A 16,564-nucleotide genomic window follows, 5' to 3' on the forward strand; every position below is an offset into this window, starting at 1 on the left:
ACAGTGACCAATTTTGGATCATAGGTAGGAATATCTCTACAACTCCCTGTCAGCTTGAAGAAGTTACAGACGATGAGCCCTTTGCCCTTCAACAACCTTAAAGATTTAAGGACCGAAAATTGGTTAGGGGGGAATATGATGAGGGACAGAAGCAGGAAAATGTTTACCCTTAGCCAAGAAGGCTGGCCTCAAGCCTGCATAGTTTCAATAAACATCAAGTATGTGCTGCTTGCTACATTCTTTAAGGGTCTCACGACTGCCTGCAAATCTCACCCATAGTTAATATCGAACTGAATGACAAGCACCACAGGAATCTTGCAAAAGTAGTTTTACAAGCAGAAATTCAAAGAAATGTAAAGTAGCTTCTGTAATCTGACACTTCCTGCCTGCCCCCTTCCCTTTGATCACTAAGTATGAAACCACCAGCCTCACACAGCAAAATGTGCAGATCTTTCTGCCCACGAGTCCTGACCTCATGCTACTTAAATAAACTTACTAAGTTGCACCTTACCGTCTCAAGAATCTTTCCCGACCGTTGAGTTCAGTGACCACACATCAAAATGGAAGAGGTCTGAGGTGGACCTGGTTGGATGAGCGGGACCAGAATGGGGCCCTTAGGGACCTGCTGAGGAGTTGGGCCTTTATCTGAGGAGCCAGTATTTTAAGCAGAAGTATGAGAGGACCTGCTATCATTCATTCATCCCTAAAGCATCTGTGTCTGCCATGTGTCCCACACTTAAGGGTGCTGGACAACTGTGTTCAAGGCAGTGATAAAGAATCAAGTTCCCTACCCTCATGGGCCTCACATGCTAGTTAGAGGAGAATAGAAAAGTCACCGATAAATACTTTCGGGGAGTTACCCGATATTAAAAAAATAAAATGGTAATAGGAGGGGTGACTGGGGAGAGGCCATTCCTTGAGAGATGGTAGTAGAGATATTTGAGCTCAGACAGGAATAAGAACAAGCAAACAAAATCTGCATAAAAAGCAGAGGGCAGCAGAGGAAACAACTCATGCAAACCCCAAGGGTGGCATAAATGTGGTGTGCTGAGGGAGGGCAAGGTCAGCAGCAGAGAGAACAGGAGGATGAGGGAAGGGGGTGTGAGGCGGGAGGAGAGGACAGTGAGGCCGCCGGTGGATAAGGCTGAGAGAAGAAAATGCCATTCCACAAACCCAGGACTCCAACAAGTCTTCTCTCATCATTTTCTTCAAATCAAGTAAAATCTGACCCAGAGCCCTATTGCAGCCAACATCTGCCAAGAGCAAGGCTCTGTTACCTACCCTGCATCTCACAGGATCCTAGAGGCAAGTCTGGGGGCCCTAGACACGGAGGGTGGGGCTGGACTCCTAATAGCCGTAAGTTGAAACCTCTAGAAGGAGGCAACTGCTGACTTTGGAACCAGGACACTTCAGGGCACGTTGAGGCCTGGAGCACAGTCCCCATGGTCTGGGAGACCCAGGCCTCTTCCCATTTTCTGGCAAATGCGATTGATTGCTTACCCCCCCCCCCCCCCCCCAAGAAGCAAAATCCACTGAAGCAGAGGAGACTGCTGGAAAACAAAAAGTAGTTGTCTGCTTTGCTCCTACTAGGTAACTTGAGCCCCTGTGGCAAAGGGGCACAAAGGCCTTGCAGTTCGCTGGGATTTGGAACTGGGGTTGGGCAGCTATTACCTGCACATCTGTGTTAGAAGGATCACTCTGGCTGTGGCATCGGGTACATCAGGAGGGCTCACAATGCAATCATTGTTGCCACAGAAGTATTTCGGTGGTGTCTGTGTCTAAATTCAGTGGCTAACTTCAATCAAATCAGGACATTTCGGTCCCCGTGATGGATGAGGGCTCTGTACTTGTCCAGGTTTCTTTCTGAGTCACAGCACCATGCTGGGAGGGCAGAAGTTTTTCTCTCTGCTTTTGTACTGAGAATTCTCATCTCAAAAGCTGGGCCCTGGAGTTGCTGCTGACTCCATCCTTCAAGCACAGACTTCAAAATAAAAAGATGTAAAATGAATTTTTTTTCAAATGGTTAGGAAAAATCTAAGAGGCATAAGAGTCGTAACTCTTAACACCTATAAGCCAATGGAGCGTCCGCCAGCTTAAGGAACTCAGAACATGCCTGGCGTGGGCCGCTGGGTGGGCCTGCCATACTGCAGCCTGCCGGCCTGCTGGCTTCCCCGGCTGAGAGGATCTCGCTCCACTGGGCATCTTCAGATCAAGACCCTCTGCCTCTCAGGGTCACATGACTCACCGCCACTGGACAGCTTCAGCAAAAGAACAACTTTCCTCATCGAATGTATGGTCCTACTTGAAATGAATTCTACCCCCAAACTCCTTAGATTTCTCATTCCGTTAAATCACTCGGCTGGCAACCTGTCCTCTAGAATGTTCCCCTCTCTAGAAGCCCTGTCCACCAAGCTGTCAGAACGTAGATTCTGGGAAACAATGCTGAATCTATCATAAAGGTACCATTTATGGCTCTCAATTCTAATAACGTCACCCCATGAGGGTCACTGTGGGAGAGCGGGGAGTGATTTTCCTACCTTGACCTTCCTGTGACTCCTTCCAACCATCAGATAGATCTCCTGAGCCTTGTAGAACAAGGAGAATGTTAAGTATTTCATTTCAAAGTTTCCCCCGTATTGGAACAAAGCGCATGAAAAAGCAGAGAGCAAACTATTAAAGAGCCTTTGTTTCAACACAATGTGTAGGGACATCCAGAGTGAAGGGTACACGCTTCCCTCAAACTAGAACTTCACTAGACAGAAATGTCACATTTATTCTAGTGTTTGTTCTACACTGAAGTTAGCAAAAAGCAGGACACAGTCATTTCAATTTTTTATTAAAATACTCTTTTGCTTATAGGGACAACCAAAGAAAAAAATGCGTAATTCTACATGTTGCAGATCATGTGAAATACAATTAACATAGACTCTGGGGAATGTAGGATAGATTTTAAAAATCTTCAAGGAAGCTTTCACAAAAACAAACTTTAAATATGTGGCTTATTCATATCTACCTCATTTTTCAGAAGTTTTAGTTTCTTTTCTCTATGTTGATGCTACTCTGCTTTATAAATAATTGTTCAAATATTCTAAAAGCTTACCAAAGCTTTAGAAATATTATTTCTAAATGAAAGCCTCTCTTTTATAGCATTCTATGTAAACAAAGACTTACTTTATTTGAATTATCATTTGATTTGGTGCCACTATTTTGAGTACAATTTCTGCAATAATTAGATGTTATGGGGACAAAGAGAGACAGGAAAACTAACTAGCAAGGGCATGTCTTACCCTAGGAAAGAAACTTTTATATATGGCTTTTCTAATACCTACTGATTTAGGGGTTTTTTGATCTAGTTATAAAATAGTTAACCTAATTTTTGATTAAAAAAAAAAGAATTTTTACCAGAGCTTCAAGTTAGAAGTAAATCATATCTAGAATAGTAATAAAGGGTCTAAATTTTAGTGGGGTTACTGGCTTCTGAAATGTTATACTTTTAATTTGGAAAACATTATTATTAAAAACTTGAAATACATTATAAACTGGTAATGGAATCTTTTAGGTAAACTCTGTCTTTCAATCCCTTCATAAACCACAAAAACAAAGCAAAATTTAATATGAAATTAACCATTGCATTTAGGGATAATTTCTACTGGGAGAAATAGATGTAAGGAAAATCAGTTCAAATACAATAATGGTTCAAGAAATTACCTTCCCAGTATAAGGGCAGAAGAGATATTACAGTTAAAAATTTAATAATGAAGTCCTAATAAAGATAATAAATGCAGTTAAAAAGTGTCATAGTTAAGGCAACATTAAGCACTGTCAATAAACACAGAAGGATTTCTATATTCATAGATATGAAATTACTTTGAAGAATACCAAAGTGGAAATGAAGCACCTGGATGTAGATTCCTTTAAAACTTTCTCTTTTTTAGTTTAAAAGGTTTTAAGAAAACCATTACCTTTGTAGGCATTAATGAAGAAGGAAAGCCAAAATGTTTTCAAGGCACTTTTAAACAGAGGCATTTTAGGTGGAAGTAAGAAAAGGATATCCCAATGTTTTCCTATTAAAAAAAATACACGCAAGAGCTAAATTTTAACTTTTTTTTAAAGGCCAAACGTTTTTGAAAAGGCTAAAGTACCTCTAGTATTCATTAGAGTAGCCTGAAAGAACAGAAAGGTATTAAGGCTTTAGATTTTATGATAGTTAATTATGATATTACATATGATTTTGTAACTATTGTTCATATAATGAATACAAATACAAAGTGTCTAAGAGCATTATCTATTTTTATGTACTAAAATATTTAGACATACAAAAAAGATATTCCTGCAAGTTACTTGTAACTCATAATGTACTGAAAAATTAATAATTTTGTATAGTCAAGAGTCTCTGTAATATAAATATTTATGTTTTAGATTCATGCTTGAAGACTGGGATTTTATTACGATGAAGGACACATAGTATTTAAGCTTATCATTATCGAAATATATAAAACAAAATAGTCTGTAGTGTATTTGGAGTTAACATCATCTTAAACAGAGATTTCTTTTTCATTGCATACCCTTCACCTCCCACTGCCTGATTATACTTTGTAGTGAGAACATTCTATCCAGATGGAAACCTAAAGCAAAGATTACACTATAACAAAATAGTTTAAGTTTGCTTCCCATAAGAATTGCCCGCTTTTTCAACCTTCCCTGTTCACGCCGGTGAGTTTCCTCTTTATCTCCTCCTGTCACTCAGCTTAGGAACAAGGCTCTGCCCACGCTGTCTGTACAACAGGACGAAGTGTTTCCCTGGTGCTCTAAGTGGAGTCTGATTTGGCAGGCACTTCCCATCCTGAGTGTTCCGTAAGCTGGTACCTTAAGTCTGAGAAATGCTTTAACTTCCTAATTCTTTATACCCTAGCAGAATATTTAATGCAATGTCATAGGTGTGCCTTGCAATTCTTGGTCAGAATTCACCTACATCAGCACTTTGGGCAGGGGCATGTAAGAGAAGGAGAAATTTTCCTCAAAGCTCTGTCAGCATGTGTATTACAGGATGGATTCTGCTACGTAAGAGTTTTAAACTGTAAAATGTAGTAAGCATTTACTTTCTAAAACCAACATTACAAGGTTTGAAATTAAGCCTTTAATGGTGAAATTTATGTGAGTTCTCATCGGACTATCTACCCTATTTATAGAAGAGATAAATGAGACAAGGTACAGTGAGTGAAGACTGGTGTACGACTGGAAAAACTCAGTGTCCCAGGAGTAGTATATGAAGAAATCATAACTTATGTTAATGTGCTCCAACACTTTCAAAACCAAAGGCTTTTGGAATGCTAGAAAAAAAAAATGACATCGGGCTTTGTCAAAAAACCTCAGATCTTTCAAGAAATTCTCTGTGTACTTGCTTCTCATACGATCAAAGTTGTAAATGTATTTAAGAGGAAAGGGCTTATTGCCAGTGGGCTATAAAATCAACCAGAGCAGTTATAATTATAATTTAACACATTACTGGATTTGTCATACTTTAACTCCATCCAAATTCTTTCTATCTTCTTAACCAGCTAGCATGCTGGTGCAACCAGTAGAGCTCAATGAATAGTTTTTCATATCTTTCTTGTTGTCTAGATTGCTTTGGTTTGCATTCTTCTCCTTCTTTAGAACATGCAGTTCATACATTTGACAGTTTTACTACCATAGTCGATGCATTCTGGACCAATGCACTCGCAGCAGGCGTTATGGAACCAGCGATATTTGGACGCTCCCATGGATTCACAGGATATTTTACACTGATGTATGGACATGCAGTCATCAAAATAAACCACAGTACACATGTGTTCTGAAAAAGAAAAAATTAAGAGCTCAGAGCAAGAAAGAGGAAAATCAGGAAATGCTTTAATACCTGTCTGATATTAATAGTTATTCTTGGTTCTCTTACTGCTAGTCTACACAGGACAATGGATGAGGTGTAGGAAAAAAGATCACATTTGTTAATTATATTGAGAAAGAAGCCAGAGTCCCCCACTCCAGTTGAAGAAGGTAAAGGACTTCCTTAGTCACTTTATCAGATTCTGGACTTTGATCTCAAAGTTAAGGTTACTAGGCTTAACATTTGCTATGCTTCAGAGCTGTGCCTTTTAAATTGGGCCTGCCTGCCTTCCTTCCTTCCTTCCTTCCTTCCTTCCTTCCTTCCTTCCTCCCTCCCTCCCTCCCTTCCTTCTGTTTATTTATATTTGAGAGAGAGGTGGGGGGAGCATGAGCAGGAAGGGCAGAGAGGGAGGAAGACAGAGGATCTGAAATGGGCTCTGCACTGACAGCAGAGAGCCTGATGAGGCTCAAGAACCTCAAGAACCATGAGATCGTGACTTGAGCCAAAGTTGGACACTTAACTGACTGAGCCACCCAGGCACCTCAAATTGGGCATTTCTGATAAGATTTCCTTAGAGAAGAGAATTCTCTGGTTAAAAGAAGTTTGAAAAATACTGTTCTAAACCTATACTGAGAATTTACAAAAAAACAAAACAAACTTAATTCAAATGATGCAAAATGGTTAGCAATACTTGGCACAATTCCGCATTAGCTATTTAAAAACGCTCATGTTATCAGTAGCAATTTCTAGTCTTGCTTTCCAACACAACTATTTTTGATTGTTTCAATTTTTAGTTCTCCTGGTGCTTAATATAATGACCTAGCTAGGAGGATAGGGTACATGAAATAAATAAAGACAATAAAAAAATATTAATAGAGAGTGTGTGATTAGAGTCTGTTATTTTACAGAGCCATTTATAGAACTGATAAATTACCAGGCGTCTGAATAGCAAGGAAAGGTTTAATGGAAAAAAGCGGGCTTGTATTAGGAAGAAGAATGAAATGCAAAGTTACCAGGTAACAAAATAAGGAAAGTCACAAGGAGACCAGTGCAGTGCGCATGGGGAACGGAGTGGAGGCCAGTCCCGCTGCAGTGAAAGGTTGGCAGCAGGAGACAGCAGAACCATCACTGGCTATAGAAGATGAGATCAGGTCAAGACAGAAAACACGAAGGCCAGTACAGCATGAGACCAGGCAGACTAGGGACTGAGCAGGACAGGGGAGCTTTGAATCTCCAGGTGATTAGTAACTTTTTTTCATTTATTAATTGAACAAGTATTTATGGATCACCTACTATGGAATGGTCATTATGGACTCAAAGAGTAATGAGAGAATCCAAGGAACTAAGTACAAAATGGTAGACCTATAAGTTAAAAACAGACAACAAGTCAAAACACAAATATGGGGAGAAGGAATAGAGCTAATTTGCTCTAGAGGTAAGAGCAGGGGCACCTAGAGAAGGTGTCAAAGAGGAGAAACTTTGTCTCGAAAGAGAGTTGGTGTTTCCAGGAAACTTGGCTTCCTGCTAATTATTTTATTAAATTAAATGATATTTGAACAAAATTTATGAATTATCATTGAATACCTATTATACTGATTACATTTTAGTGGAGAAAATGGTAGCAAAATACCTTAATAAGGCATATTCCATATATTTCTGATGTTTTCCAAAATCTGCAATTTGTCTCTTAAGGTAGTATAACCAAAAAGCAACAAGAATGCTTACTCTGAGTATCATTAACAAATGCTGTTTTGCTTTTACTACTGATATCCAAAGGTCATACTATTTCAGATAGGCAGGGTTATAAGGGAGGGCACAACAAAAAGCCAAATAAGAAATAATACAAATTATACTATTTATGCATAATTCATTTCATATTTTAAGAAATAAAAACTTCATCATTGCCATATTCTTCCACAGTAAAATGGTGCAGAGCCTTTTACTTGAAAATATCAAAGATTTTATAAAAGTTACATGCCCTTTACATTAAGGAATGACCTATCCTCACTAATAAGCGTTCTTTAATGTGGTTCTCAAAGTTATACAAGTCATTCTTTCATTTAGTTCCCCTTCTGACCAACAGCACTGGGGACAGTTTATACCTGGAGATTAGACGTCTGTAATACCAACTTGCTCATAAAGAAATTTAGCAGATGACCTCAGTAGCATTTTTGGTACCAATGCTATTACAAAAACGTGACTTCCTAGGACACTCTGAATATTACCTGACAGTGTGCAATGCTATATGAAGTAAGCAGCACTGTTGCTATCCTATGGAAAGAACAATTTAAACCTAACACAAATAAACATCAAAATTAGAACCAGATTATCTATCTTCCAACACAACCTCTATCACTGTGACCATGAAGGAGTGGTGACTATATGCCTGACATGCCTCCTTATCTACTTAGGGATTAGGGTCATTAAAGTCCAGAATTTACTTAAGATTAGACAAACTCAAAGATACTGTAGGTTTCACAGACCACCCAGAAAGTGAGGGGGCAAGATAGAAAGTCAGCTGTGGGCAGTTACCTTTGTCACTGGAGTAAGGTGCGTGAACATTATTGCTAGGGACAGATACATTTTGATGGTGTGGCTGGTTCACAGTTTCTAAAAAGGAAACCAGATTCTCATGATGCGAGAGTTCTTCTGCAACAGGGAAGGAAACAATGTTCCAGTTCAACTGAGTGTCTCCTTCTGTGAGCGCCCGGAAGAGAGAAGGGATTGGCTCGTGAAGCTCCTCCACCGTGCTCTTTGAGGTTGGAGGTGTGTCACTATAGTTTCTAGGATTGCACATACCTGGAGGAGAAGGGACGAAGAAAATAAAAGTTATTTTTTCTCCCTGACTGGAATATCATGCAATACTGTCTTGCAATCAAAGCTCCAACATATTAAAATTAGGCTGCTTCTACATATATGTAGATATCTTCCTAGCTTTTTTGGCTGAGAGGGCCTAGAAGTGATGACACCCCTGTAGCATCGAGCACATCGAGTGCCCAGATGTTGTTTTCTTAATACCTAACCTCCACTAAGAGGGACCAGAGCTATTTTGAGAAAAGACTGATTCCAGAACTAGGTCAGGGAAAGTACAAAATGACCCTGGGATACTTTCTATCCCAAAAAGTAAGGAAATGCTCAGTGAATAATGGGACATATCAAAACACAGGATGTAACTTGAATGGGCTCCTACTGGCCAAGTAGACAATTTTAATGTCAAAATAAATGATGATAGTAATGGATTACCACCTGACAAATAAAATAGGAATTAATGAGTCCTTATATTATCAATAAATGAATGAAGGAAAAGCTCTTCCTTTTAGTAGTGTGCCCAGCTGATAAATGTAGAAGGAATGAAGGAAATAGAAAATCACCACTTGGCAATTATCATAGAGGTGTTTGATTCAGATGGGAGTCATCAATGGATGCTAAAGCTTGTGGGTGGAGGTCAAATGAGGAACATATTAAAGTACTCCAGGATCATCCTACATAACATAAAGTCTCTACTCAATAAAACTCTCAAGGGAAAGACCGCAGTACTGTTTCAGACTGAATGAGTCTGAACAGACATGACAACTAAATGCATCACATATTCTGGATAGCAGCCTGGATCAGAAGAGGTATCACAAGGGATACTGCTGAGACATTTGGCAAAATATGAATGAAGTTTGTGGACTGGATGGCAATGTTGTAACAATGTTATATACGAGAATGTTCTAGTTAGAAAACACAGACTAGAATATTTAGTAGTGATGGGATATCATGTATAAAGCTTGTTTTCTAAAGGTTCAAAAAAGGATGAATGATCATGCGCGCTGGGTATGCGTATATGGAGAGGGAGTAGTACTGAACAATGGAGCAAATTCGATAAAATGTTAGTAACTGGGGAATCTAGGTGAGGGATACAGGAATCTTCACCCTTCTGGCAGATTTTCTCTATATTTGAAATTATTTTAAAATGAATTATTTTGGGGGCACCTGGGTGGCTCAGGTCATGATCTCCCAGTTCATGAGTTTGAGCCCCACGTCAGGCTCTGTGCTGATGGCGTGGAGCCTTCTTGGGATTCTGGCTCCCTTTCTCTCTGCCCCTCCCCTGCTGGTTTTCTCTCTCTCTCTCTCAAAAATAATAAACATTTTAACAAAAAAAAAAAAAGAATTATTTTTTTAAAAAATCTTAAAAAGGAAAACCGGTAGAGGAGAATTAGCGATAGTGACTATAGAAAATGTTTCCAAGGTGTTTTGTTACAAAGGGAAGAGCTGAGAAAATGCTTAATCAGCCCCAGTCTTTGGGCAATAGTAGCCCAACATCCAGCTGATATTGTGGAGCAGAAGGGAGCTACCCAGAATGCGAGTTCTGAGCTAATTAAATGATTATTATTGTCTTAAGCCACTACATTTGGGGGTAGGTTGTTTAGCAGTACTAATGACTGGAACACAGCCCTCCGGATTTTCTTTCTTGAATACTGTACTTTAAGAACTAAATTATATTTCACTTTGGTTTAGTATCTATTAGGTCTAATATGGAGTTTTTCTTTTTCCTCAGACTAAAATTTTGAACTGTTAAACCAAATTTATAAATTCCTAGATTTTATAAATTTAGGTGGAAGGGAAAATCATCTCGTGTTTTCCACATGTTACTTGTTTAAGGGACATGGCAAGAACTGAGGATAACGAGGTTGTTTATACTCTTCATAAAATCTTTTAATACACAGGAACCTTAATGATTTAGATGATGACACAGAATAATGGATTAAAGGGTCAATCTGACTCCTTTATTCATAAAAGAGGAAATGGGCCCAGATAAATTAAATCATTCGTCCACTGTTATATAATCTAGGATTAACACCAACATTATGATTCAGTCTGATTTCACATCCATTGCTGATTTCAATAACCACATTCTATAAATAACCGTTAAGTGGCACTGAAAAGCAAATAATACTTAGAATACGTGAATTATAAAATATACATAATTCATTCTTCTGCCAGATTTTATAATGAATGAAAATTAGTAATCTGAGATGAAAAGGTAAACAACAGAGCTCAATGGTTGGAAGAGCTAAACTCAACATCTACTGGGACTTTAAACAAACTTCAGAGCTCATTTCCAGAGATTTCATTACATTCAAAAAAGTTTTGAGGGGAGAGATTTTTGCATTTAACAAACTTAGGCCAAAAACATCTGTAATTTAAATCTGAATACATTGTGTTAAAACCAGTATGCATGAAGTAAATGCTTGCTATCTAGATAATATTTTTCCATGGCATGATTTTAAAGCTTTCACATATCTTTCTCTTTACAGCTAGGATTACATTCAGAGAGATCATCACTAGAAACTCTTCTTAGGCAATGCAGATTTTGACCCTCCATTTCTTGCGTGAAGCACTCTTCAAATTCTGAATTCTTTCAAGCATGGGGAGTTATGAAATCTGATCTTCCAATGACATGTGCGATTTATCCTGCTCAGGAAAAGCAACCTTTTAAAATTTCTGGAAGTTCTTTTTTTTTTTTTTTAATATTTTACAAATTTATTTTAGAGAGAGAGGGGGTGTGAGGGGACCAGGGGCAGAGAGAGAGGGACACAGAGAATCCAAGGCAGGCTCTGCACTGTCAGCACAGAACCCGACACGGGGCTCAAACCCACGAACTGTGAGATCACAGTCTGAGCCTAAATCAAAAGTCAGACACTCAAGTGACTGAGCCACCCAGGCACCCCTGGAAATTCTTTAGTTGTCTTTATTCATTATGTACAATGGATTAATTTCTGGGGAGAAAGTTACTAACCACTCACAGCTTAAAACAATTAGGGAAACTTCTCTGGAAAGCATCTATCATCCTCCTGAAGTTTATCATTGTTAGCTTTTCTTTAGTTGGCTACAGAGGTTATTTTCACTATCATTGTGTTGAGGCAGTTTGTTACTTTGTGCCATTCTATCACTACAGTGAAGTTTTTAAATTTTAAAGAAACCGGCTCTGCACAAGGCAGTCAGGAGAGGCTTCAAATCAGGAAACAAATGGCAGCCATTGAAAAGGCAAGCATTTCAAATCCTTTAGGTGCATAGAACTTTGATACAATTTGTTTCAGGCAAGGCAGAATTCACTACTATTGTGCTCTAGATCTACAACTACTAAGTACAAAGATTTTTTCTGATGTGTGCTTAATTCTTTTATATATCTGACCTGTGTCTTCATACATTTGAAAACTAAGGTTATATTAAAGTAGAGCTTACTTGATGAAACCACGTTTTAGGGTAGTTATTAAGACTAAGGGGGAAAGTTATTACTTTCCTTAATGTGCATGGTTAAAAGCAACCACGGAGTCCAGAAAAATGTACAATAAAGAAGCAACATTGCTTTCCACTCCTCCCACCCCCAATTCCACTCCCCAGACACACCCACTTTAAAAGTGTTCTTGGGACACCTGGGTGGCTCAGTTGGTTGAGCATCTGATTTCAGGTCATGATCCCACAGGTGGTTCCTGAGTTCAAGCCCCACATGTCAGGCTTTCTGCTGTCAGTGCAGAACCTGCTTTGGATCCTCTGTCTCCCTGTCTCTCTCTCTCTCTCTCTCTCTCTCTCTCTCTCTCTCTCTCTCCTCTCTCTCTCAAAAAGAAAAAAGAAAAAGAAAAAAGTCTGTTCTTAAGTTTCTCTGGTAGTTACCTCTACGAGAATTTAAATAAAAATGGTTAATTTACCAGAAGCAGTAAAAACATCTTAGACCTTATCTATTAATCCTCTTATATGAGAGATGAAGATTAAGTTCATTTACACTAGCCTCTTTCTTGTGTTTCTAATAATTATATTATTCTAATAATATAGAATACTCCTTTGCAGTCTTAAATATACTTAAACTTCTGATTCTTATTTCACATCTCTTAATTCCCTCATTTGCAAATAAGGATGCCAGTGTCTTCCCACTTTCCCCACTCAACTTCTCCTAACTTATGTTGACAAACTTAATAAAAACCTTCTGTTGCCTAAATACAATGAAATCTTCTTGTCTTAGTATACTTGATTTTGAAAGTTGAAAACCAGCAAACAGCAGTTTACCTTAACATGACCCCATGAACATTGTTCACTGAAAAGCAGACAGTATGATAGGATTTCCTTGTCCAATGCTGTATTATCAGAAGAAAATATTTCTAATTTTAAGATAAGATGAATTTTTTTTCCATGAACTCCATACAATACTGAAAAACAGCTACATTTCACACAGCATTGCCTATCAGGTCTTCTTGCCAAACATTGTAACCTGAATCCAACCAAACTTTTAACAACTAGCTTCAAATTACTGGAAATACAGAGGGATAGAGGAACAAGCTAAATGACAACCTCAAGGAAATAAAGTTAGACCCTGAATGTGGGATATTCTACAGGCAAACTGATACTGTTTCTTCAATATATCAAGTGGCATGAGAAAAAAAACAACACACAACCAGATACCATATAAGCATCTTGTTTGGATCAATTTGAACATATCAACTATACAAACATGCTTTTGAGACAAATGGAGAAACTTGATTATGAACCGGAATGTTAGGTTATACCAACAACTTATTGTTAATTTTGTAGGTTTCATAATGGCATTATGATTTAAAAAGTAAATGTATTTTCTTTTAGGGATTGAAACTGAAGAATGTAGGGGTAAAAATTATTTACTGTCTGTAGTTTGCTTTTAAATATTCTGTGCCAAGTAAAAAAAAAGGGAGGAAAGGATAGATGAAACGAATGTAGCTTATTTTTGATAATTGTTGAATCCAGTGATGGGTATATAGGAATTCATCATGCTACTCTCTCTACTTCTCTGGATGTGAAAATTTTCACAATGGCAAATCAACTGCCATATTTAATTCCTAGGACTAATATTTTCTTATTGAACTTTTGCATTTTCTTGTACTTTCTATGCTAGCAATTTTCTTGGAGTGTGTGTGTGTGTGTGTGTGTGTGTGTGTGTGTGTGTGTTTGTACCACAGATAACAAGCTTATAATAAATCTTGAAGAATTATTCTGCTTCTCAAGTGTATGCTAGATATCCTATGGAACACATTTTCTTCTCAGAGATAGGCTTCTCAGGGCCCTCACTTATTGCTTCGGGCAGACTAGTTGTCTCTTAAGCTTCTGTATTATTTATGCTTTTAATTTTCTGTATATTATGATGTTTCGACATCTTTCTGGCTGGGGAGAGACTGCTCCTTCCTGGGCTAGTCAATTCTTAAAGCCAGCGGTGGGCTCAGCCAGAAGGAGACTTTTGATATGCAAATTGACCAAACCCTGAGCCACACCTCCTCTATCACCCAAGCACCCCAGGAGGCACTCGCTTAATGAAGCCAGACCTGGTGCTAAGCAACTAGCAAGTGTCTCTAGGGCCTAGAGCCCACGGGAATTATTCAAACTGGCCAGTTCTAAACTGTTTGCCCCGCCCTGCCTTTACTTTCCAGTGGAAACCCCACTGAAGATTCTGGCCCAGATTTTCCTCCTGTTCCTGTCTTTTGCCACTTGATAAAAAGCTGGTGCTTCCCCTATGACCCTGGATGGCATGCAGTGACCCCCTCTCTGAGACCTGTGATTTATAATGAACTTTGTTCCTCACTGAGCCTTTCCTGACTGACCACAGAACAGCCTCCTGTGTAGCTTTCATCTTATAACTGTCCTTAAATCACCTCCTGGTTAAAGCCAGTATTTCCTTCAACCCATATTTTTCTCTTTCTTGGTCTTTTGCCTTATTTTCTCTGATACCACACCAAATGTGGTGTGTGCAAAGTACACTTAAGAGTTCTTGCTGTCCAAAAATGTTTTTAATTTTACATTCACATTCTTGATCAATAATTTGTCAGTTCAAAATAATTTTCCTACTTAAGACATTGTCTTAAGCATTGTACTTAAGACATTGGTCCGGTGACAGTAATGAGAAGTCTGATGGCAGTGTGATTCTTCTTCTTTTCTTGACTCTGGTTTTCTACTCACATGATTTATTTTATTTTAAGTAGTCTCCATGCCCAAAGTGGGGCTTGAACTCACAACCTTGAGATCAAGAGTCACATGCTTTGCCAACTGAGCCAGCCAGGTGCCCTTGCAGTGTAATTCTTATTCCTTGTACATACACTCTATTGTTGTTTCTGAGATCTTTCAGAATATTATTTAACTTGGCAATTGGAAGACTTATAGGAGGCTGTGTTTAGATGTAGGTGTTTTCTCATTCATCTTGTTCTGCATTCTGTAGATTCTTCCAGTCTAACGATGCATGTTTTTTTTCTCAGCCGTGGGAAGTTTTCTTCTATTATTTCTTCGACAGCTTCTTTCCTCCTATTTTTGATTCTTTTCTGGAGTATCTATTTTTCCCTGTCATATTTCCCATCTGTCTGTTTGCTCTATATTTCCAATGTTATTTCCAACCCCTCTTAATTTACAATTTTTCTAATCAAATTTTAAATTTGCAAATGCTTTCTTGTTCTGTTTTTTATAATATAATAATACAATATAATATGTTTTCTCAAATTCCTCCAAAATATAGCCATCAGTTTTCTTAAAGATTTATTTCCTAAAGATTTCCTCCATGGTCAGCTGGTCTGCTGCTGTACCGTGTTCTTTCCTTCAAGGTACTTGCTGTACTTTGTTCACAGGTCTGGTTTTTAGGCTGGAGACATTTCCTCTCCTGCAATGCCTGAATGAGGGGCTCTTGACTCTGGTGTGCCAACCACGCACCGGTGCTTGTAGTCCTTTCAACTTAATTCCTTCCATTTCTTTAGAGAGAATCTCTCCATTTTTTTTTTAACCTGGGTTATTCTGAATGTTTTATATGAAGAATGAGAGAGGGGGTAGGGTATCAAATCATACAGCTGTTCTTTAGACACATCTTTAAATAACCTTTCTATTTTCACGCCTATTTCTCATTCTTACACGCCACAAAAGTCAAAGCTGAGCCTGAAGATTCACTGGGGGGGTTTAGTTAGGAAAGTCACTCCTCACCCTGCCATAACCCCCTTTTCTGCAAATTGTTTTGGTGTTGCTTCCAATCTGTTTACTAAACAGCAAGATTCTCCATCTTCCTTTTAGGTATTTCTCCAATTTCTCTTTCTCTCTGTTGTTAAAGTTCATTTCCAGTTTTATTCTTTTATTTCATTTTACTGGAGTTTAAAAAGTACAAGGGAGAGCATGTGTGAAAATAGACCACTATGTTTGAACCAGAAGTCACATTTGCTTTAAGGGTATGAAAATGTGATGAATCATATTTTCTTTTGCTTTTTCTTGCCCTCTGGCTCTTGACCTCTCCCCCATTCCCTCTTCCATCTCGTTTTCCCCAGAATCTCTTGTATCCAACTTCCTATAAGGCATCTCCACTTGAAAACCTTATATGCTCCTCAAACTCAACTGTCCCAGTCATCTTCCCCAACATACCTGGGCATTATTATAGGCATTCTCTTTCTTGGTCTCTGTCACAATTTATCCAGTCACACAAGCCAGAAACCCAGAGGCTACTTTGGCTCTCATTTCTCAATTCCCACTCCCAAGGTGTCACCAAGTATGGTCAAGTTAATCTAATTGTTTTTCCAGTTAGGCCACATTTGTTCATCTCCTCTGCTATCACTCTAGACCAAGTCCCCATCAAATTTTGACTAGACCTAGAAGCACTGTATTTTGATGGATTTTAAACTCTATCTTCCATTCTCCCTCAGAAACTCTAGACCTTTAAAATGCATGTTACTG

General features: G+C 38.5%; 1 protein-coding gene across 2 annotated transcripts in view; it reads right to left on the reverse strand.

Annotated features, from left to right (window-relative positions):
* Positions 1-2,819: 2,819 nt before the first annotated feature.
* The window catches only part of TWSG1 (twisted gastrulation BMP signaling modulator 1), a 72,216-nt gene continuing 58,471 nt past the window's right edge, over positions 2,820-16,564 (reverse strand). For both annotated transcript variants that reach the window (XM_060613253.3, XM_060613255.3), the window contains exons 4-5: positions 8,396-8,662; positions 2,820-5,833 (exon numbers count right to left, since the gene is read on the reverse strand). In XM_060613253.3, coding sequence (XP_060469236.1) covers positions 5,652-5,833; positions 8,396-8,662 — 449 coding nt within the window. In that variant the 3' untranslated portion in view covers positions 2,820-5,651. The remainder of the gene's footprint in view (positions 5,834-8,395; positions 8,663-16,564) is intronic.

Source organism: Panthera onca, chromosome D3 (genome assembly GCF_046562875.1).
Source record: "Panthera onca isolate mPanOnc1 chromosome D3, mPanOnc1 haplotype 2, whole genome shotgun sequence".
Taxonomy (NCBI): domain Eukaryota; kingdom Metazoa; phylum Chordata; class Mammalia; order Carnivora; family Felidae; genus Panthera; species Panthera onca.